The sequence below is a fragment of the Numenius arquata genome, chromosome 3 (assembly GCF_964106895.1).
Source record: "Numenius arquata chromosome 3, bNumArq3.hap1.1, whole genome shotgun sequence".
NCBI lineage: Eukaryota > Metazoa > Chordata > Aves > Charadriiformes > Scolopacidae > Numenius > Numenius arquata.
The window spans coordinates 38,364,881-38,387,277 of record NC_133578.1 but is presented as its reverse complement, the minus strand read 5'-3'; the positions used below and the strand labels follow the sequence as shown (position 1 = coordinate 38,387,277).

Genomic DNA, 22,397 nt, shown 5'->3' with positions numbered 1-22,397 from the left:
GTTTTCATGGAGGTTTTCTTAGGCAAAACACCAAGTTCCCATCAGTAATTTGTGGTGTATTCTAGCACCATTCCATTCGCCTTTGGGTGTAGGAAATTCCCGAGACACTGCACAGGGATATGGTAGTACTTCTGCCTGATTTCTCAAAGGCAGATGCTAGGTGCTTTTCACTAGCTCCCTGTTAGGCATTAGCAACCAAAGTAGATGGAGAGCCCGAGAGGAAGGCATCACAAAGTTGACCGTAAGTAATTCCTTTAGGAATTCACAACTAACATCAACTACTTGAAATACAACATAGGCAACATTTCACCAGCTGAGTTTACTTGGAACTTGTTGATCTTCTTTGTGGTTCGTGAAGATGGAAGAGTATCCATAGAAATGGGCACGGTTTTCAAACAAGGTGAATTGGGGGACGATGTGAGCTTAAAGTTTTTTCAAGAACACAGCTCTGGTCTGGGAGCTATGTATTGTATCCTTCAGGCCAACTCCACATCCCTATTCACGTGTTTGGTGTGTTCCTGATGTGCTTAGAAGTTCTGGTTGTTTACAGTGTACTACAAAGAAGTCTGATGCTGAGGTGGTTATTTGGGAAACCTTTAAAGTTGCAGGGTACAGAGTTTTTCTTCTACATGTGCTATGTGTGTGATCTTCCAGAATCAAAAGATACTCGGGTATCAAAAGAGCTGGAGTTCTTCGAAGGCACAGCTGCTCACTCCATCAAATAGTAATACATGTACCTAATTGATTAGAGAGAAAACCTGCTTACAGTAAATTTTTCTGCAAAATAAGTAGCTCTGTCTACTTGTGCCCTGTTTCCCCAGTACTCCTTCCCACATCTGAATACAGTCTTTTTGCATCATTGGTGGGATTTTTTCCTTCTGAAATATTTTCATGCTTTTCCTCTGATTTTTCAAAGACATGTTTTACTGATTATCGTCCAGCAACCTCAAGTCTGACGAAGAAGCACTGTTATTATTTTTCCATGCCCACAGGGTTTATTTTGCCTGGAAACTTTTATAATGAATGTGCAGAGATAGTAAGTATTTCGGGTTTTTTTCTCTTCCCCCCCCCCCTCCCCCTTTAGATTACTAGTTGTAAAGAGAGAAGAGAGGAAATCTGCTTTCAGTACAAATACTTTGTGGGGAGGGGAGCAGTAAAGCAGAGAAAATACAGGAAGGAAGAAAATATTATGACTAGTATCTCCAGATCTAATCTATTTGTTCTAAATTATTTTCCATTTTTCCTAGCATTTTTTCTCATGGCTAATTGAGCAACATAAATGCAGTTCTGCAGGCCTCACTGTGGAAGGGCACTGCTTAAGGGCAGGGGTTTATTATGTGTCTTTGAGCCACATTATAAGGGGAAGCTGTTTGTTTCTGCAAGGTCAGGTCCTAATTTTCCACTCTGAGCTGTAATTTTGCTTCATACCTGCTATGAGAACTGAATTCTGGTTTTCAGAAGGGGAGGAAGAGAGTCTGCCAGGACCAAATACTGCTCTCCATTTTTCTTAAGAACAAAACCCCAATTGTTCCCATTTTTTAAGACTTTTTTTAGTTTACAAGTCCGGGAAATGTCTTATTTGCATAGAAGATTAATGTGAGAGCTTTTGAATAAGTGTAAATTCATAGGTGCTAATAATATGCTGATTTCTAAATGTTTTATACATTGCTTTTTTATGAATTCCATTCTCTCAAATCTTGGCTACCGTCACTAGGATGTGGGAGGAGAATTGTTACCAGAGAATGAAAGAAAAGATAGCTTTATATTACCTTCTGTTTTCACTCTAGGGATACGTGTATTATTTCAGAATATATTCAGCCTCGGTTGGGTTTCCATCAGATGGATTTACAACTTCTTTAGGGTCCCACACGCATTTACTATTTTTCTTTAGAGATCTCATGTACAGCAGTAATAACTTGCTTTTGAGCAAGACTTCCTTCTCACAATATCAGAATAATGTTCTTGTGAGTGAGGATCCTGATTTCTAATCTGTAATTACATTTAATATTTTTGCAGCTGCTGAAAGCAGACTGAGAGGTTTTAATGAAAGGCAGAAGGTTTAACAAGTTGCAACCTGCAAGGGGATCTCAGAGCTGGGAATGTCAGAGCCTTTGAGTTAGATAGGTGTTGAATGCATATTAAATAAAAACTTGGCATTACTCTTCTGAGTGACAGTTTAATACACAGTCAACATAGTATAGTAGAATAGAAAATGTAATAATCAGACGCATGTGTATACATGATAACCTCGCATGCTTAATTCAATGGTAGACAAGAAGAGTTTGATGCTTGATGTCAGCTGCTGATTAATCAGTGTTATATCGCTAGCTTTTTTCTTTCGCTAAGCTGTGAAAAGTATTTTGTTGTTTGTTTTTTTTCCATTAAAAGATTTGTTTACAAACAACAACGAACTGTCTTTATAACATCTTGTAAAGTGAGGGCAACATTATTTCATTTTATAGATAAACATTGATTTCATGAGAATCTACTTCAAAGGGATACATCCAGTGCCTTTGAAAATCCGCGTACGTGGGCCCCTGATACAGGAAATCATTTAAATGCTTTCCTTTTCACATGAAATAAAAAGTGTGCATAAAGACTTCCCAAAATAGGAATGCTCTCCTGTAACAGGGTTTCATTCATACTGCTAAATATGGGTTAGGAATGTAACTTTAGATGTCAGATTTAAATATATTGACCTGTGCTCTTTTTTTTTTTTTTTAATTTAAATTGAAATAGCTGTAAATGATTTTATTTTCATCCAAACATTTTACCTAGCTCTTGCGGGTAAGGAGGAGTTTTCTGTTGGGGAATTTAAATCAATTTAATTTTCAGTTAGCAAACTTCTAATTACTTTTTCTGGGTTTAAAAAAAAAGTAAACTTGAACATCCATGCTTGAATATATGTGCATTATAAACCCCCTCTCCTCCCAGTAGACTGCGCAGCAATAAAACTCAGTGAAACTCCACCCCAAGCTCCTACAAAACACCCAAACCAAGAAGCTTGCAACGATTCGAGCCTGTGTTCGTGACACTCTCCACCCCTGGTCCCTGCAGACCTGCCTGTAGTGTTTAACCTCATAACAAACTCCATCCCTGCCCTGCAAAGCAGACAGCCAAGTATTGTTTGCTTATTCCTCTGTTGCTCAGTCACAACACGCTTACAGCAGTTGAAGGGGGGCCCAAAGAGCTGAGTTTGATTTACCAGGGTGTCCTGCGTCTCCAGGGCAGGTGCTGGGGTCCCTGCTGGGGCAGTACGGCTAGAGGTTCCCCCCAACTGGAGGTTTCACACTCGGCACAGCCCCTCTGCAGCTTCCTTTGAGTCCTACAGGTGGGGTGATCCAGGCCTCAGGGCTTCAAGCAGATCCATCTCAGGTCTGCCCAACTGCCCTCTCGCCCAGAGAAGCGTTTTGGGGTCCTCCCATTTCTCCTGTTAGCCCGTTCTCCACAACACCCCTCTACACCTGGTGAGTGCACTGCTCACACTACCTTTAACATTTCCTTTGGTGAGGTGAGGGGTGGCAGGAGATGAGGGTCAGTGTGTGGTGGTACCTTTGGTGCTGTTGCTTCTCATTTCTTAGCTGATTGCTCTGCCGTGGGCTTCCCCACCAGCTACAGTCCCTTCTGAGTCTCCTCTCGGTCCCTGCAGGGGCAGTTTTTCCTTGTTCTGCAGTGACAGGACAAGAGGAAATGGGCATAAACTTGAATATAAGAAGTTCCACCTAAACATGAGGAGGAGCTTCTTTACTTTGAGGGTGGCAGAGCACTGGAATAGGCTGCCCAGGTCGGTGGTGGAGTCTCCTTCTCTGGAGACATTCAAAACCCACCTGGACATGTTCCTGTGCAACCTGCTCTGGGTGGACCTGCTTTGGCAGGGGGTTGGACTAGATGATCTCCAGAGGTCCCTTCCAACCCTGTATCATTCTGTGATTCTGCCTGCAGCCCCTCCAGTACCAAGAACCTGCTGATGAGTTCCAGTGCATCTGGTGTGCAAGTTTTGGATCAACTGTTAGTTGTCTATCCAAAAAGTCTCAAAAAAGAATATGCTTTGTATCCAGTTTAACATTGAAATCTGGTACTATATAGAATGAAATTAGTTACAAGCTGGAGTTAGATGTTACACAAATACCATACCCACCTATTCCTTGTAAGAATATGTATACGGATTTTGGGGCCAACTTCAGTGTCTGGACAGCATTGATACGCTGCTTTTATGCTGTAACATTTCTCCATTTGCACATATCTTTAAAGGAATATATTGTAAGCTCTATCTTAATTTACGTTTAGCAGAGGATCCAGACGTAGGACTACTTTATTGATTTCTTTTTCAAGGGCGGTTGTGTAATACTTACAGAGAATTTCTAGGCCTGTGTTCCTGGTGTTTTGTTGTTAGCCTATTGAAGTTGTGCCATTTCAAAGGCAAGAAAAGAAGCTTGTTTCCAGGCAGCCCTGGTGTTCCTGAAGTTTCTTTCTTTGCATGTTAGTACTACCTGCTTCTCTGTCCATGTTGGTCTGATCTACAGCATGCTGAGGTTTAGTGGAAAAAGCTGGGGTGCTGGGGGAGCCAATGGAATCTTAAAGATCAATTTTAAAATATTTTTAACGAAAGAAATTAGCAGATACGCATTTTGCAGTGGTTTTGGGTTTGGTTTTTTTTTATTTTGTTGAAAGAGGAAATGGTGCTGGTGGTTTACCTTTCACAGGTTTTTACTTCTTGGGCAGTTAATATTCTAACTGACCCCACCTCCACCAACCAATTTGGTCTTTTATCATTAACAGCTCTAAAGAATTATGTAAATAGAATTGAAGATGAAAAGCACCTACCACACTGTGAAGCCAGCCATTGGAAAAGTTCAGCACTGTAACAGACAACACTGCTTTAAGAAGCTGAATTTCTTTTGTTGAGACCTAAACCGACTTAACAATTCGGTGCTCGTGTAACAGTTTAGCTTCTAATATAAAACCTGTAGTAATAGTGTGATTTTTTGCAGGAACCCTGTAGCAGGCAAGTACTGGCTGTGGTATCTCATGAGTTCAGAAGATGTGATTTCTCAGATGAGGGAGCATATAGAGCTCCAACATGAAAGTCGTACAAAATTTCTTCTTTACTAGGGTATCCAAGCGCAGAGACTTTCTTTTTTTATTTTTTCATTTTCTTCTGCAGAAGAATTTTTCCTCAATATTGATTTTCTTTTTTCTCCCCTCCCCCCTGTCCCTTCTAAACTTACTTGTGGAAGATGTAAAAATCTTACTCTGTTGCTACTTTTTTTTCTCCGCTCTAGTTCTGTACCATGAATTTTCTCTTCAAGGGAAAAATCCCAGAATTGATAATTTCAGGCATTACTGCATAAATTCCTCAGGCTGGATGGCTTAGCAGAAGTGTTAAGCTGGATAAAGTTTTTTTGTTTGGGACGATAAAATATATATTATGTGTTATTATCAGCATATGTTATTGGATGCAATTCTCAAAGTATTAAATGGCAACAGTATGTCAGAGATGGTGGGACCAGGTGTGGGTGCCAGAAATTGTTGTGATAAGCGGTTGCTGATGTCTGCAGATGATAGGGAGAGCTGTAACCCATCTGTTCTGAAGCCGTGTAGTGTTTCAGAGGAAAATCTCTGCCAGGTAAGAATTTCTGCTGAACACCAAAGAAGATAGCAACCCCGGAGGCTCCAGAAGAATGGCCTGATTGCAGATCTTCCCAGAGATTGCAGTATAATTTTGAGGACCAGAGAACTTCCTGTAATTGATTGGTTTGGTTTTTGGGGGGGCATAGCTTGGTTTAGTGCTAGTTGTCACAAAACAGCAGCATATTGCTCTCTGCAGTTAGTCATCAGCAAGCGCTCCTGAATGATCTGAGGGAAAGGCTGATAGTTAACTACCAGAGTAAATAGTATTTTGTTGTGGAGTGTTGATCAGATATGATACCAGAGGATTATATTTGTTGCAGTTTGTTTTAATCTTGTTTGCACTCTGGAATGCATAGAAAAGATTGAGTTCATAAAACGGCGCACTCTACTTTTTTCATTATGTGGTTGGTATGGCTTTAACTGTTAACTGGTCCAGGGGAATTAATACTTCAACAGCAACTGAAGTTAGTTCATTCTGAAAGCAAACATTGAGTAGGTGTGCTGGAAAAATTAGTCCTTGAGAAAGCATTTACGGGTCATTTCATAGTCGGACATGTTTGTTCAGCCATTACAAGTGCTGGAAGTTTTTTGTTGGGAGTGGGCATTGTTATCTCATGACTAAAATCTAGATAAGATGGTGCGAAATATATAGACTACATATCTGAATTCACCGAATTTAGATGTTTTATATGATGTCCTAGTTTTCATAGCTAATATCTTATTTACTCTCAGTGTCTGTAGAGAGAAGAAAAATGGTTATGTTGAATTTCACCAACGTATTGACAGAAGGTATCAGAAGCCCTGCGCTCACCTTAATGGCTTGCAAGAAAAGGCTTGTGTTCAGGCCAGCTGCTTTTTGACCACTGCCACGTGTAGTCACAGGAAAACTGACTGTAATGCTGGTGTAAAATTAGGGGCAGCTCGGGAAGTTCACAGGCTTGCAGGTCCGGTCCTGTGGGATCCCCACCATACTAGTGCGCTGTTGAGTAGTTGTGATAGAGTGCTGTGTGATTAATATGAACTCTTTCGTATTTTTGTACAACTGAATGAGCTTCCCAAGAGAATTGGGTGATGTATGATTTTTTTCCAGGGTGTTAAGTCTCGTGAATTTCATTGTGAGTCATACAATGTCTGGATGGGATTTAAGGATCTGGAGAGCTTTCTGATTTTTTGCTTTTCAGTTTCCGGAGTTGAGTCCTTCATCAAAATGATAAACTTCTGCCATTGTTTTCAGTGACTCCCACCAAGGAAGGTGATTAAGCCTTTATCCTGAGGGTAGTTGGTCTGTAGTTTATGAGCTCCCAAATACTTCACTGTCGCGTGACTGGCAATAGGTTTCTGATAGCCCAGGAGTTCCCAGCAAGAGGAGGAGATGAAGCAGCAGGGATGGTAGACGTCAGGATCACAGGGTCACTTTAGGACTAAATAATCTGAAATCTGGGTGCCAGAACAATGTGAATTAAACTGAAGGGGGCATGGCCTGGCAGAAAGAGCAAAATGCACTGAGTTAGGAAACTGAGCGGAAACGTGAAGTGTGAGGAGATGTCAGGAACAACTGCCATTTTTATGTTTAATGCAGAATTTTGGAATAGGAGAAGATTTTCACACCTACACTACGTGGGTACCTTGCTCTCCGGCTTGTTCATGTTTAAGAGTGTTGCAACTTGAAAACATTGGTGTTCTTTGAAACAAACCTTTTGGAAAGAGACTGTGTTTTGAGTTGGCAAACTTGTGTTTTGGAGTTTTGATGTGGGTCCGTTGCAAGCATCCTCTTTTCCTGTTCGGTAAGAAGCATCCTGTCATTGTCTGCAGATATGTCATGGTAGGGGCATGTTACTTGTTCTCACTGGGAGTTAAAAAAGCCTGAGTTTCCTTTTAATTTTCAGGATATAAAATACTCATGGAGAATTTTGCCTTGGGCAAAGGGCTGCATGCTCAAAAATAGGTATGGTGGTACCTATTTGAATTAGCCTTTCTGGATGCTTACTATCAATCCCACATTCTGTATTTTTTGTACATTTTAAACACCACTGTGTTTCACTTTCATTATTTATGAACTGTTTTCCAGGCTTGTTTTGTGTGCTTATAAAAGTAAAACATGCCTAAAAGGTTTAATATTCCACCCCTTCTCCTCTCTTGTAAACAAAAAATCCCCACTCGTGCACAAACCCCAAACAGCAGTGTGTGTCTAGCACAGCAATTTTATCTTGGTTAGCAGTTCCCTTTTGCACTCCTATAGGTTGCCTGGTTTTATTTTTTGGGACAGACTGATCTTAGCTATTGGGAAAAACATAAATCTCACCCACAACATAACGAAGGCACTGAAAATACTTCTCATAGCCCTGATGCATTCTCTGATGTTGGTTTAGGTTCATAAAAGCGTGGTTTATTCTCAATTCTTTTCTCACTTTTGGAGAAGGGGAGGGTGCTCACTGGTTTATCCATATGTTGTGTCCACAGATCATGGCTAAAACTTCTTTCAGTTCAAGCAGTGGTACTGATTGCAATAGCAGTATATTATTTAGTCCTCTTCACTTGCCTCTTTGGTCTCTGCAAAAGCAAGTAGCTTTGATGAAATGCTTATACTGCCTCTGCCGGTTCTGACGATCCCCGGCTGAATTCTTTCCCATACTTTGGGCTGACACAGTACAGCCCAAACATCTGCTTCCTAGTTATATTTTTGATCATACTTTCACTGTCTGCCTTTGTGCCTGTGCTTCTTGTGCCTTGTTTGTTCTTCTGCGTTTCCTTCTTTCTTCTTTCGCAAGTTGTGCGGGGTTGACCTCCTGCAGTTCAATCGGAACAGAGGAAATGCAAGCCAGTATCTCACATGGAAATAAATTTTGCCTCTGATGCTATTCCAGCATGTTTTTCTAGGGAAATTTAAATGAGATGTTTTATTCATACAGAATCAGTATTGCTCTGTCTCTTCCAATTGTAATAGTCCTGGATGAGTGCAGGAGATCACCTGCAGACTTTGAGTCACAGAATCATAGAATCATAGAATGGCTAGAGTTGGAAAGGACCTTAAAGATCATCTAGTTCCAACCCCCCTGCCATGGGCAGGGACACCTCCACTAGAGCAGGTTGCTCAAAGCCCCATCCAGCCTGGCCTTGAACACTTCCAGGGATGGGGCATCCACAACTTCCCTGGGCAACCTGTTCCAGTGCCTCACCACCCTCACTGTAAAGAATTTCTTCCTTATATCTAATCTAAATCTCTTCTCTTCCAATTTAAAACCATTGCCCCTTGTCCTGTCACCACTCTTCCTGACAAAGAGTCCCTCTTCAGCTCTTCTGTAGGCTCCCTTCAGGTATTGATAGGCTGTTATAAGGTCTCCCCGGAGCCTTCTCTTCTCCAGGCTGAACAACCCCAGCTCTCTCAGTCTGTCTTCATAGGAGAGGTGCTCCATCCCTGTGATCATCCTCGTGGCCCTCCGCTGGACCCGTTCCAACAGGTCCATGTCCTTTCTGTGTTGAGGACTCCAAAGCTGGACACAGTACTCCAGGAGGGGTCTCACGAGCGCAGAGTAGAGGGGCAGAATCACCTCGCGAGACCTGCTGGCCACACTTCTCCTGATGCAGCCCAGGACACGGTTGGCTCTCTGGGCTGCCAGTGCACACTGCCTGCTCATGTTGAGCTTCTCATCCATAAGCACTCCCAAGTCCTTCTCCTCGGGGCTGCTCTCCAGCCATTCTCCACCCAACTTGTATTTGTGCCATCTCAAGAGCAGTAAGTTTATATGTAAGTTTAATATTTCACTGTAGTACAATACTGAAGATTAGAAACTTTTGCGAATGTAACGTGGTTTATATTGAGTTGCCAGCAGAAGAACAAACTTGAAATTCCTGTGGAGGATGTGTGATGTTAGAGTCGAAAGCACGGAAACCAAGTAAAGATGCTTTGCAAAAGGAGCACACAGGAAGTGGGACAGACAGAAACTTTTTTTTTTTTTTTTTCTTGTCTCATTCCCAACAGAGAACCAGAGCAGGAGCTTCTACTTAAGCACCTGCTCTGACTTCCTCCTTCAGTAACAGGCCTGGTTATTTTTGTAACCCGTTACGTTTTTTGGTTTTGTTTTTTATCTTCTCTGCATTTGCAAAAATAACGAATTCACCGGTGCCACCTTGAAACATCTTTCTTTATTGAGTTGAGTGAATGTTACGCTGTACTCTCTTAACGTTCCGGGAACAGATTTACAGATTTTTAATTTTTATTTTTTTTTAATTGCAATAGTAGGTTATCATTTGCATTTAAGTGACCATACTACTTTGCATGCAAACAGCTCACTTCTAAGAGTGTGAGGATAGCTTATAGGGACTTTAATCTTCCTTTGAGGAGTTACAAGGTTTACTAAATAGTTTGTAGAGAAATAAATAAATAATGCAAGATCAAACAAATATGAGTGGTGGAGATGGGAAAAGAATTTAGCAGCGCTCTCACCTCCAATCCTGTTCATGTGAGCTCACGCTCGCTGCTTTTGAGCTTCCTGCCCCTTCCCATGTGGCAGTCTAAAAGTGTGTGTCTGTCTGCAAGGCATCAAAACTGGGAAAGAGATCTAGACTTAAACTTGCTTCGTTCACCCTGCATCCAAAGTTGAAACTAACCATGAGCATTTCCAGTCCATGTCACCGAGTGGCTGCCCCAAGTGCTTGTGCAGGCGCTGGACACGGGGCAGCCTCGGCTGGCAGGAGAGAGAAGCTAAAATTATTTCCTTTGGCGTGAGCTTAAAATGTTTGTGCGTAGTTCAGTGCAAACTCTTCCTTATAGAGGAGCCTAAGGACTTCATTATTACAGTGTGATTAAATCCCATTAGTTTAATTATGTAGTACGCTTTAAAGCCTTAAGAAATACTTGCATAGTGTTTTAGAATGAAGCAAAAAATACATAATAGATTTAACAGTGAATGCAATTAATTCAAGATTTAATATTGTGTTTAAGTAAAAAAACTGCAAACACGTTTTTGAAAAATAACTTGTGATGTAACTTTGCAGAGAATTTTTTTTACACGTGACAGTAATAATACAGAGGATATGATTTGTTTGTCTCACAGTTACAATATTTAACTGTTTTTCTGTTATCTGCTGTGGTTTGGTATTGGTTATGGATGCCCTTACTGCTGTAATGATTTCATACAGTGTATGTATTTTTATTTTGTTTCTCATTTGCTTCCTCGGTCTGTGTGAGGATAGCTCACTTTTCTCCTCACATTGTTGCAGCTAGCTTGCAAGGTAATTCTGTCAGTGTGACTTAATTTTCTTTCACCTGGGCTTTCTTGTTACAGTATCCTGGTTTGGGCTGTTTGTTTGTTCATTTGCCTTTTGAGAAATCAATAGAAGTAAGCACTTCAACACTCCTGTTGGGTTTTTCTCTGTTATCCTCTTCGTTCCTATTTAACTTTTTTTTTGTTAAAATTATTAACTAAGCGATTTGTTACAGCCTCATTAAGCATCTCTTTTCTTAGGATTAGCTTTTTACTATCCCAGGGTCCTGAGACAAATCCTAACTATTCCAGCCACCACATTTGTGTGAACACATTATTTAATTGAACTCTGACTTGGGCCAAGTAGGAATTTGGATCCCCCCTTTTCCCCGCAAACTACATTTTATGACTTCCAGAAGCACAAACATGCAAAAGCTGTTAAACCCAGGGACATTCTTGACAAGACAACCTGGTTAAAGCATAAGTAACCAGGGCTGTTTACTACGTGCTGGTGATAGTGGGAAAACAAAGAGAAATAAGAAGGGGTTGTCAGAAAAATGCATATTCACAAGATTATTTCATGTGTCTTTTTTTCCTAGGACAAAATCACTAATAGAATATATAAAATGTAAACAATTTATTATGGTATATATTGATAGAATTCTCTGAGTTTCTTTTTGATGGTAATCCACTTCATTTGCTTGCACGTAGAATCTGGATTTAAACAGGACATTTCAATCTGCTGTCTAATTTCATATGTTCGTGTTGTCTGTAGGAGAGAGTTTAAGCTGGTTGCAGATTAGGTGGACAGACAATTTCTGTTATAAAGGGGGGAAATATATTTTAGAGGCAGCCTATCAGAGACTGCATCTATTCATACTATTTATAATAGCTAAAGTAGACTGAAAGCTATGAGATTTTGAGTTATATTTTATAATCTTTGCCCTGAAAATATGAGGATTCTCAAATTTGGTGATTTTCTTCGTGCCAGGAAATGTCTAGCATCTTCTCCGCAGGGTAATGTATTACCTTTCTTTCGTGGTTGAGATAGTTGACACAAAATTCTGCATGAAACAATTGAACTTGTGTGATGTTCCTATGCCAACTCACTGGCATCTGCTTTTTCTCATATCTTTTGTGATACTTCAATACAGTTCATTGCCTGGGGAACAGAGGATCACATATTCTGCCTGTGTAGAACTTACATACAGCATCATCCAGGATTTAGATCCAGTAGTTATCCCAATAACTGAAGTAAAAGCACTTATTTTCCAGAAGATGTTTGATTTTTATTTTTTTTACAGTTCTGTTAAGTTAGCTGTGGCAAACTACTCAACAGCTTTAGTGGGGAAAAAAATACCAGTCATTTTCTTTAAAGAAATAAACTCATTTAATGGTAGGATACTAGTGGAAGTTGCATGCTAAAATACTGCATTGTGTTGTCTCTGTTGCTTAAACCTACTAGATATTATTTGTTGAGTGGTACTGTTATGTCATTCATTTATTTAATATGTGGATTGAGTAAAGTTTGCTGATACCAGTGATGAATTTAGCATAATAAAGTTAAGCTAATCACAGTGTCGTGTACCAGGAGGCATATCTTTTGTGTTACAAAATACACCTATTTGTAAACAGCAGTAAGATATATAGTAACTATACTATCCTGATGCAACTATATTTATAAAATAGTTTGAATAAAAGAAATCTAAATTACTTATTTGATTTTTTTGGGGCACTGACTTGATATCTAGCTGGTCATTGCTGCATGGTGTTTTATTAGATTCCAGTTGTTAGCAAACGATATTCGTGGAAGCTTGTGGGAGGAAGTGTGGTTTAAAAATTTGGATTCTTGCTGGTGGAGTTACTGAATTCTTTACAAATCTGTAATGTGCATTAACTGATATAGTTTGGTAGTTTCTCCAGCTCTGAGTTTTATAATACAGAACAGAAAACTAGCTTAGCCTGGGAATAGCCAGTGAACATTGATTGTACTGGTTTGGGCAAGTGCTGTAGTTACAGAAATAAGCTAATGTGAAACTGGATGGGTATAATCAGATATCTTCTGAAAGCAACTGAGATGCTTGCAACATGAGGCAGAGCAGCTGTCAAAAATGTTCTTGTGCAAATGTGGTTATCTTTATTTTTGGACTAACCAGCGTTTTGTCTTCACAGCAGCTACACTTCTGAATGGAAGTGGCTTGCAGACAGAGCTAGAATTGGCAGCCGTTGGACATGGCTTCAAGCCCAGATTTCAGAACTAGAATACAAAATCCAACAACTAACTGACCTTCACAGGCAGATACGTGCCACCAAGGTATTGTCTGTAAGCTCATAAATGGGCTTTTCAAATAATCTTTTTGACAGTGTTTCTTGTAATATTTATTTATTTGGTTCCTTGTTGTTGTTGCTGTTGTTTGTTTTGCTGTAGAGTTCTTGTATCCACACAGACTATCACATGCAAAGGTTAATGAGAAAGACATCAGGAGCTAAAAAGTATTGTACCCTAGAGGCACCAGTGCAGGACTGGGAATTGGAAACTCTTACCTTCCTATCTGTTATAGTTCGTGACTTTGTTAGTGACTTTCAGGGGCCCAGCACAAGGTACTGCATTTATCACACTAGTTTTTTCCTCAGCAGAAGAGGCAAGATTTGGTTTTCAGGTGGGGTGGTTGGTTATTCATTTTTGTGTTGTGGGGTTTCACGGTGGGTTTTTTTTGTTATTTACAGTGCGTGTTTATTCTGAGGATTAGCTAGTTAATGTTTGTACAGCACTTTGAACAGGTCAAGGATTAATTATTACTAAAATTCCAATGTGTGTAACTCATATACTAGTTTTTGTAAATCAAACTGGCTAGACAGTGGGAAAGTCAAATTCCTAAAACATGAATAATCTATCTATCAATTTAATGTGTTCCCCAGGTCATTCTCATGTGCAAGAAGCCAAAACCTGTGATAATTCTGGTGGTGTGATAGTGAGGGGTTTTAGAGGAGAGCTCTTTGGCTCTCCGTTGATGAGCCTCTTGTACATTGTCTCATCCATGCTGGGGTCAGATAAGCACAGATGGAGAGGAGCCAGAAGATGCTTTAGACTTTATGTGGCTGAACGTGAGACACTGAGGGAGTTTAAAAGGAGAGGGAAATCACCCCAGAGAGCATTTCCCCCAGATCACATACAGAAAAATTATTCCCTCTTCTCCTTTTTCCCTCAAAGTCTTTCTTTTCGTATCCAGCTGTGTCTCTACTGCTCACAACTTTTCCCCAGTAATTTAAGAGCCTTTGTTTCAGGGTCTGCCCTGCCTCTGCCCACGGAAACGAAAGGAGATTTTGTATTTTGGTGAAGGGAGAGAATGCTCGTATTTTAATGTTGTCCTAAATACCAGGTACATGCACGCTGTTACATCCAAAAGCTATTAGCCTTAAGGGTGACATAAGTCTCATGAGCTGCAGAAAATGGAGATATAAAAAAAAAACAACAGAGAAATGAGAGAAAGAACATTCTTTTAGTCACGCATTTTCTTCGCGTTAGGTGGTATGTTGGCTTGGAGCCTAGTAATCTTCCTGGTGTAGAGATCTTTAGTGACATTCCTTCTTGCAAACTTCATGCCCCTTTTACCAGCTGTGTGGTATTCAGTATTTGGCATTGTGTCCCGTAGTGAAGATAGACACTTTTTCTTCAGTTGTGATTTTTTTGTATATGTATCTGTAGTACACCAGTGCAGCAGCCATGGAAGGACACATGGACTGATAGAAGAGCTCTTTGTTTTCATTTAGTGGCTCCAGAGTAGTTACACGGTATCGTTAGAATTTGTATGCTGTGTTTAATGGTTTCAGAGTGTTTTTCATGTGTTTTGAGTGCAAAAAAGTGTGATTCGTAGCCAGTGAACAATGATTTCAAGCACAATGCCACTCCTCTAGCATCATAACGCAATAGGAAGGGAGATGGTTAATTTGTGGGCAGTTTCCTGGCCTACTACATTGTGCATTGTGTCTTCTCCATCTCTGTGCACACAGAAGTAGCAGCTCTGCATCTTTGAGAGTCCTTTCATTGGAAAAAAAAAAAAATCTATCCGCAAAATAAAACAGTTCCATTAAGGGGGAGGAGAGTTAATTGCGAAAACCTACTGGTTGTAACCCATTTAACTTACAATTCTTATATAGTCAATATTAGTCTTCTAATTCTTTAGTCTTCCTCTTTTCTTCTGTGCCTGTTCTGTCACTCCCTTTTCGTACAATCTGTCAATTTTCTCCTTCCTTTTCTATTTTTCTCTTTCCATGCTTGGTCAACAGGATTCTCAGCTTAAAAAAATAAAATTCCAAAAAACAAAATTCCAGTGAAAGTGAGAGGCGTGTCCCCCTCTTTTTACCACTTTTACTATGTGTCTTCCTATTCCTCCAACTTCGGAATTTGCAGCTTCTACTTTTGCAAGTTGTTTTTTTTTTCCTCTCTCTGTGGTCATGACCTCTGATTCTTCTACAAAAAAAGATCTAAAGATGCTAAATTCTAAAAGAGCCTAAAGCTAGCTTTTCCTCCTGTTGTGGCACATAAAAATGAGATCTATACTTGAATTTCCTTGAATGTCCTGCTGTTGGTCTACAGATTGTAGTATGATATTGTCTGGATTCATTTCCATCTGCTGTAAATGGAAAAGCGCAGATGATCGGCTACTACCTGATAAGGAATGTGGAAACATCTAGGGTTGACTTGATGGGAATTCAGAATCTCTGTGCCCCTTTTGGGCACTAAAGCAAGTTTTCAATCACTTACACTTGGTTTTGGAGAATATCTTGGTTCTCAGCTTTAAAATCATAGCTCAAGCAGGGGAATAAGAGACACAATGAGAACAGGACAATGTCATGTTCTCTCCTAGTCTCCCCTTTGAAGTCTCTTTGAGACTTGCTTTCATGTTTCAGGGCAAGTTACTGTTGAGGCAGGAGGCAAGATATGAGTAAAACTACAGGATCCTTAATTTTCCACAGCCATAACTTAGATCTTGCTTAAATAAATAATATAGGTGTTCCTTGTGTTCACGTGATGACAGTCTTCCTTGGTTTAGTGGAATATTCTTACTAGGAAGAAAAAATTGAGGCAGTGTAATTGAATGGTCCCATTTTTTGAATATCTGCTTGGTATTTGAGTAACAGTCAGTACTTAAAAGCAAGTAAGTTCTTTCCCTTTCTCTTTGAAAAAGCCTGCAGAGCTTTGATGACCTTTTCCAAGTATTAAATTTATTTGCTCGAGATAATGACAAATTAAGGGACTATTTGACAAACTGTTTTTGACTGTAACAAAGTTATTTTTGCTAATGATTTTGTTTAATGTTTTAAGTTGTTAAAACAAACCAACTGAGATGTTACCTAGGAGTGTATATGACACACTTCTATTTTTTTAATCTGTCATGTGGAAAACCCAATGGGGGTATTTTTTTCCTAGTTCTGTTTATGAAACTGTTATTTTCCTACCATATAAAGTTATATTTATCTTCTTAGGTGGCATTTTAGATGATAGACCACGTCCTGATACCATGTTTGTGCAGATTGTCTTAAAAAGCAGTGAAATTGCTAGAATATTTAGGATAGTTACTTCTGTAATTATGAAACTCTAAAAATGCTCACCTTAAAAAAAAAATTGTAAAATGCTTTTGTTTTGAATTTTTTAGATCTTTGCTACATAAAAAAATAACAACCTTCATGTTTTGCTTAGAAAGTGGATAGGAATAAGAAAAATAGAGCACTTTGTAATGCGGCTGCAGAATTTTTTGGCTGCAAAGACTATAACCAACTTCAAGTCAAAGGGTGGTTGTTTCTTACAGAAAAGTCTTTTCTTAGATCAACAGGCAAATGATCATATAGTTTCTCTAATAAGTATGAATTTCTGATTTGAATTTTGGCACAGATGTTTAAGCAGAGGTATAACACAAGAGTGATTGCTATTATAAGGAGTAGCTTATAGTGCAGCTTTTCATTAATGAAGATACCTACTATTTTGATATTTTAGCTGTGAAATGTATTTAAAGTCTAGTTTAGGGATTCAAAGAGTTACTGGAAGGATTAAGGGGGAAGTGCCAGGTTCGACTGTCCCTTAAAAATGATTTAGGAGGGTTAATCCATTGTCAACCAACTGTGTTCAATTGCTGTTGTCTAGGGGATGGTGATCTTAGAAGAATTCCCATTTCCAAAAGACATTTTGAAGAAGCAAATACAATTGACAGACCAAGAAGCTTTATTAAACGCCACAGGGAATTCGCAAGCTGCCATTGAGAGACAGGATTCTTTGCCGGAGCATGACTTTGAAATGTCACCCAGCAGTCCTACCCTGCTTTTACGAAACATAGAAAAACAGGTAAAGTAAAAATGAGAACTGAACGGTCAATGGAGCCAAATGATTTGCTTTAGAAATAGGGCAGGTTCCATGGTGATGACTTCGAAAAAGGAAGATATTTCGCAGTCCCGAGAGTGGGTGCTGATGCAGTCAAGGGCTTAAATAAGTATATTGTACACCAGGTTACAAATTAACCTTTTATTTCTGACGTGTCTGTGTTACCGCATTGTTTCCATCAAAGCGGCCACATAACAACTTCTAATAGCTATCCAGAAACCTGCCTGTCCTTTATAGTTAGGCTCAACGTGGAGTTGCCACTGACTGTTTCAGGAAATACTTATGTGAGGTGAAAACGTTCAGCTGAAGATGGAGGTATGTTGCACTTGAAACAAACAAAAAAAAGCCCCAGCGGAACGTAATTGTTTGGTCTGCCTTTTCAAGCATCATAGTTTCAGAGCTGAGGAATTCTGGGTACTTAACGGGCAAAGCGTAAGGGTAGCTGTGAGCTGAGTTTCGGTTCATGGTGTTCAAAACAGTCGTTTCCAAGGTTAATTCCAGGAAATGCGATATAGGCTCCAGCAGGGTTTTCTTTTGCTAGAAAGTACATAAAGAATGTGGTAGAGTCACATTGCTGAAGGAGATACAGGAAATTTGTTTTCAGAATGAACTTATGCAGTTAGCATAAAGCAAGCCTGACAAAGCCAGTGTAGTGCATTAATATGTTGCTTTGCTGCTGTACATAAATTCTTGGTCATACACGTGTTTTTTAAATGGAGTAAAAGTAGCTTTAGGTACTAATGCCTGTTCCTGAATCTCTGTGCCAATTTTTCTTATTTGATAGTCATACTTTTCCTGTTCTTAAAATGCTTCCCCTGTTTGATAGATGTTATCTGCAACAGACAGGAGTGAGGAAGCAATGAAACAGGAAATTTGTATACACAGTGCTGGCAATTGCACGAGGTAAACCAAAGAGCATTTTTAGAATGTGGTGAATGTCCCCTCTTTAAGTGATTACTTGGAGAATTAAACCCGCTTTTCAGTCAGAATTTGACAATTAAAGTAATAGTAGTATGTTTCCTGGTCCCTAAGTTGCTACAGAGGTCTAAGAACTTTAATGATCTGAAAATTACTTGAAGTAAAGATATTCTTCATTTAAGGCATCTCACAGGTTACATCAGATTTCTTCCCTTAACACCACAAAAAGCTTTGGGGTTTGATTTGCTTTTTGTCTATCAGTTCTGTAAATCAACCTTAACTTTGACCGACTGAGCTTCTTCATGTCAGGAGTAGCCGTGCTGTAGGCTGACGTACATCCACAGATGTTCCCACAGATTTCTTCAGTTCTATGTTAAAAGTATTTATTAGTTAAAAATAAATAATTTTGCTTGTGAACAAAAAACTCATGAAGAATAAAAGTGACCGAGCCGCCAAGCCAGGCAATTTTTATTAATACTGTTTTCAAGTCCTTTTCATAGCTATGCCACGGTTTAAAAACATGTATGTTTTTCCTTGCATTTTAGAAGTGTGCTGTTTTTTCGGTGCTTTTATATTCAATAGAGACTTTGCTCCTTACAGATTGAATTCTGTTGAGATTTTTAAATCGATCTGCTAAATATTTTATTGGCATCTTGTTTGTTTTGTCCAGGCCTTTTATAATTGACTTTCTATTTCTGTTCTTTAATATCCATCCCTGAATATTTTATTCTGACATTAAATTTTTACCTGACTGCATCACTTAAACATGAACAGAAAAGACATGAGTTGAAATAAAATGGAAAATACTTTTTCTGCCTCTTTCTGCATAAATGGTAGTGCCTCAAAACGTCACAAAAACTTACTGGGTGACCTTTAGTAATTTTTGTTTTAAACAATCTTAGTTCTGAATGAAAACTGTACAAAATAATGTAAAATTTTACCAAAACCAGTATGCTATTTCAGATACATTTAATTTCTGGTTAGTGTGCAGCACACACTTTCGTCCAAGAAAGCTATGTTTATTGTCAGAATAGCCTTTAAGGTTTGACATTTAAAACAAAAAAATCATTGTGAAATGTTGTCTGGAGTCAGTCCACAATTCATTGCTTTATAAGGAGTAATTCTTAGCCTTAACAAATTAGCTGCATTTGTTTCGGGGCAGTTCTGAAAGTCTGGGTTTTGGTGGGGTTGGGCCGCCTTGTTGCTGTTTTTGGGAATACCAGAAGATTTTAGCCATTCTGTTTGTAGTTACAATAGTCTTCCTGTAGTTACACTTCCTTTTATAAAAACACCTTTGTCAGTCTACAGTGAGCAATGAAGAGGATTCTTTTAACAAGAAAAATACTTCGAGTGAACAAAATGTACAATGAGTAGACGGCGGACCTTTCCCCTCCGCTGTTGAAATGCGTGTTGAATATTCAGCCAGTTAGCAGCTCTGGGCTGCAGCTGTTGTAACATCAGCTGTGAAATGCTCTGGTTTCTTTTGCCTTTTAAAAAAGCTTTGGTTAAAATTCTAAAGTCACTAATGCGTTTTGTGTACTGCTTATTCAAATGTATAAACAATGTCCTTGGCTGGTTGTTCAGGGTTGAGTTGGCTTTTTGTTGGTGTGGGTTTTGTTTTGTTGTTGTTGGTTTGTACAGTTGAACATAATACTTGTGAAAGAAAAACATGCCACACTTGATGAGAAGAAACTAAATATGATTATTCCATGATGTATACAACTGGAATCCTAAGTAGGAAAACGACAAAAACCCAGGACCTTTGAGCTGTTGATTCTTAATGAAAGTCTGACTACCTTTTATTTTTCTTATTTTTTCCAGAGTGCGCAACTAAGTGAAATCATCAGCAGCCTAATTGCTCCACTCAATCTGTCTCCAGCTTCTTCATCTCTTTCATCCAAGACCTGTAGGCACAGACAGCTGGTCAATGGCATTTCGTTCAGGTAGGCGATAGTATGGTAACATTTTTTTTGAGACTAGTTCTTGGTAATGTTATGTAGATTAAACTGATAATATTACAGTAGTAAAACAGGAAGAGAGCAGCTTTCTGCAAGCTTCAAGAGAAGCCAAGTCTTGCTTGTAAGGTTGAAAGTAGTAGGATTTTGTTTTCTTCTTAAAGACATCATAAAAGTATGCAGTCACTGTACGTGCATTTAAGTACTGGAAAGATTAATATATCTGTGAAGTCATGAAAGGATACAGTAAGTAACGTACTACTACTGATTATTTAAGACTTAATGCATTCTATCATCACGAGTGCAACTATTTTTGGAAGAACGACAAACTAGACTTCACTAGTTTAGTAGAATTCATAAGCAATGTCAACTGTGCCTCAGCATGGGTCAGTGTCAGCTTTTTGTGGCAGCTTCATTAATTTTAAGCACATCAGTCTTCAATACAAGGCCAAATTTTTCTTTGCCAGCTACTTTTTCAGGAATCTGGAGATAATATTTTTCCATTTATGGTCTTTTTTTCTGGATGGATATACTTTCCAGGATGACTGTAGCAGCTCGAAATTAGTATTGTAGAAAAATATTTCTCAGTACTACTCCATACTTCTTAGTAATTCCATCTTTATTCAAAGATTTTAAAATACAGTACAGGCTGTAATCAGTATTAGTCTCAAAACATCATTAAGGTAATTGACTACAGTCCTGTCTTACAGAAGACCTAGGTATGTAGGATGTTTTTCCTGAGATACTGGTAATGTGATTTTTGTGAGGATGGAGGGGTTGCTGTTATTCTCAGGTCTTAATTAAAATCAGGTGGATGAAGAAAGTGTTCCCTACAAGAGCTGGCGGGTTTATGGCAGTGTCTGCAGCAGAACATAATTCCCTGCCTCCCGGCTCCAAGAAGAGCTGGCCATGCCGTCTGTTTCGGCAGCTTTGCCACAGAGGCTGTAGCCTCCCACAAAGAGATTATAATGAGCAGCTTGGATGTGCAGCTTCTTTAACTGCCGTCTGTTCCAAAGCAATTGTGTGACTGTGTCCTAAATTTAAGGATGAAGGGGACCTGTCATGTAGCATTCATACTCCTGACATATCAGTTGTTTGCAGAAAATGTAGGGGAAAATCAGAGGATTCCTCTCAGTTTTGGAATAAAAATAGCCCTGAAATAGCAGTTCCTAGTAGAGATGAGTATGTGGAAGAAGAGAATAGTTTAGGCTGCTATGAGGCTGTGTCTTGAATCTGTGACTTAAAGAAACAGGTGAGGAAGGGTTCCTGCTTTTAAAAATGTTTTTGGGAGTGTATGAAGTTGACTTCATGATGAGGGACTCTTAATGATGTAACTTCAAGCCACTCTCTTCTAATTTATCAGGCCCTGTCCAAAATCAGTCTTACTTCCATTTTATGAGCAATACAGTTGTTTGCTTATGGACCACTCTCTCTAAGGCTGGTTGTTTTCTAGTTACGATTTATAAAAGCCCGAAGAAGAATGGGAAGATATTTTCAGTGCTGTAGCTCTAAACTGGAGTTGGTGAGTTAGATGTTGGAAGGGAATCTGAGAGACTTGAGAGCTTTCTAGATGTCATCTTAAAAATCAGTTAAATCACTAATTTTAATTTTTCACTTCTTGTGAAGTGTTTTGAAGTCTACAAATAAATACTGTTCATTAAAGATGGTAATTAAGCATGATATAGAACGGCTATCATGAGAATCCTGCAGGGAAATTCACTGCCTTCTACTTCTTGGTTTTTTGAGTGTGTTTCAGGTTTTTGTGGTATTTTGTTTCGTAGTAGTTTTGTGTGCAATTAATTGAGACAATTACATACTACAGTTAACTTCATTTCTTGGCTGCTTCTCCTCTCACTTTTTCTAGAGCTCACTCTGATTGTATTAAGTACTTGAGAAAGTAGAAATAAAAATCAAAACAAAAGTAAGGTGATTGATTTTGAACAGGAAAATAAAAAGGATTATAGCAATTTTTACTTAAGTAAATTCTTGAAATTAGTTGTAGGGTCTTCATGTGAAAGGTATAATAGTCCATGTTTAAAGTAGGTCTAAGTGTGAGATGCTTTGAGGTTGGTAATCATGGGGTTGCAGTGTGGTTGGCTACATGGGCTATTGCCAGTGGACGTGGTGGTGCATGACAGTTCCTGGTTGATTAAATGTGGGTAATCTTGAATTTGTGAAGGTCTAATTTCATTAGTGACTTCCTTTTACTATGTAGCTTTTCTTTGCTGAATTGAATCTAGATGCCAAGATTAGCCAGATACATTCTATGAAGGTAAATGTTCATAGAAGCAGTTCCCTGCGCTAGGGATAACC

General features: G+C 39.1%; 1 protein-coding gene across 1 annotated transcript in view; it reads left to right on the top strand.

Moving 5' to 3' along the window:
* KANSL1L (KAT8 regulatory NSL complex subunit 1 like) overlaps window positions 1–22,397 on the top strand; it is a 67,236-nt gene that overhangs the window by 11,333 nt on the left and 33,506 nt on the right. Inside the window, exons 3-5 of the mRNA XM_074145998.1 lie at window positions 13,008–13,149; window positions 16,978–17,175; window positions 19,951–20,072. Of these exons, the coding sequence (XP_074002099.1) occupies window positions 13,008–13,149; window positions 16,978–17,175; window positions 19,951–20,072 (462 nt within the window). The remainder of the gene's footprint in view (window positions 1–13,007; window positions 13,150–16,977; window positions 17,176–19,950; window positions 20,073–22,397) is intronic.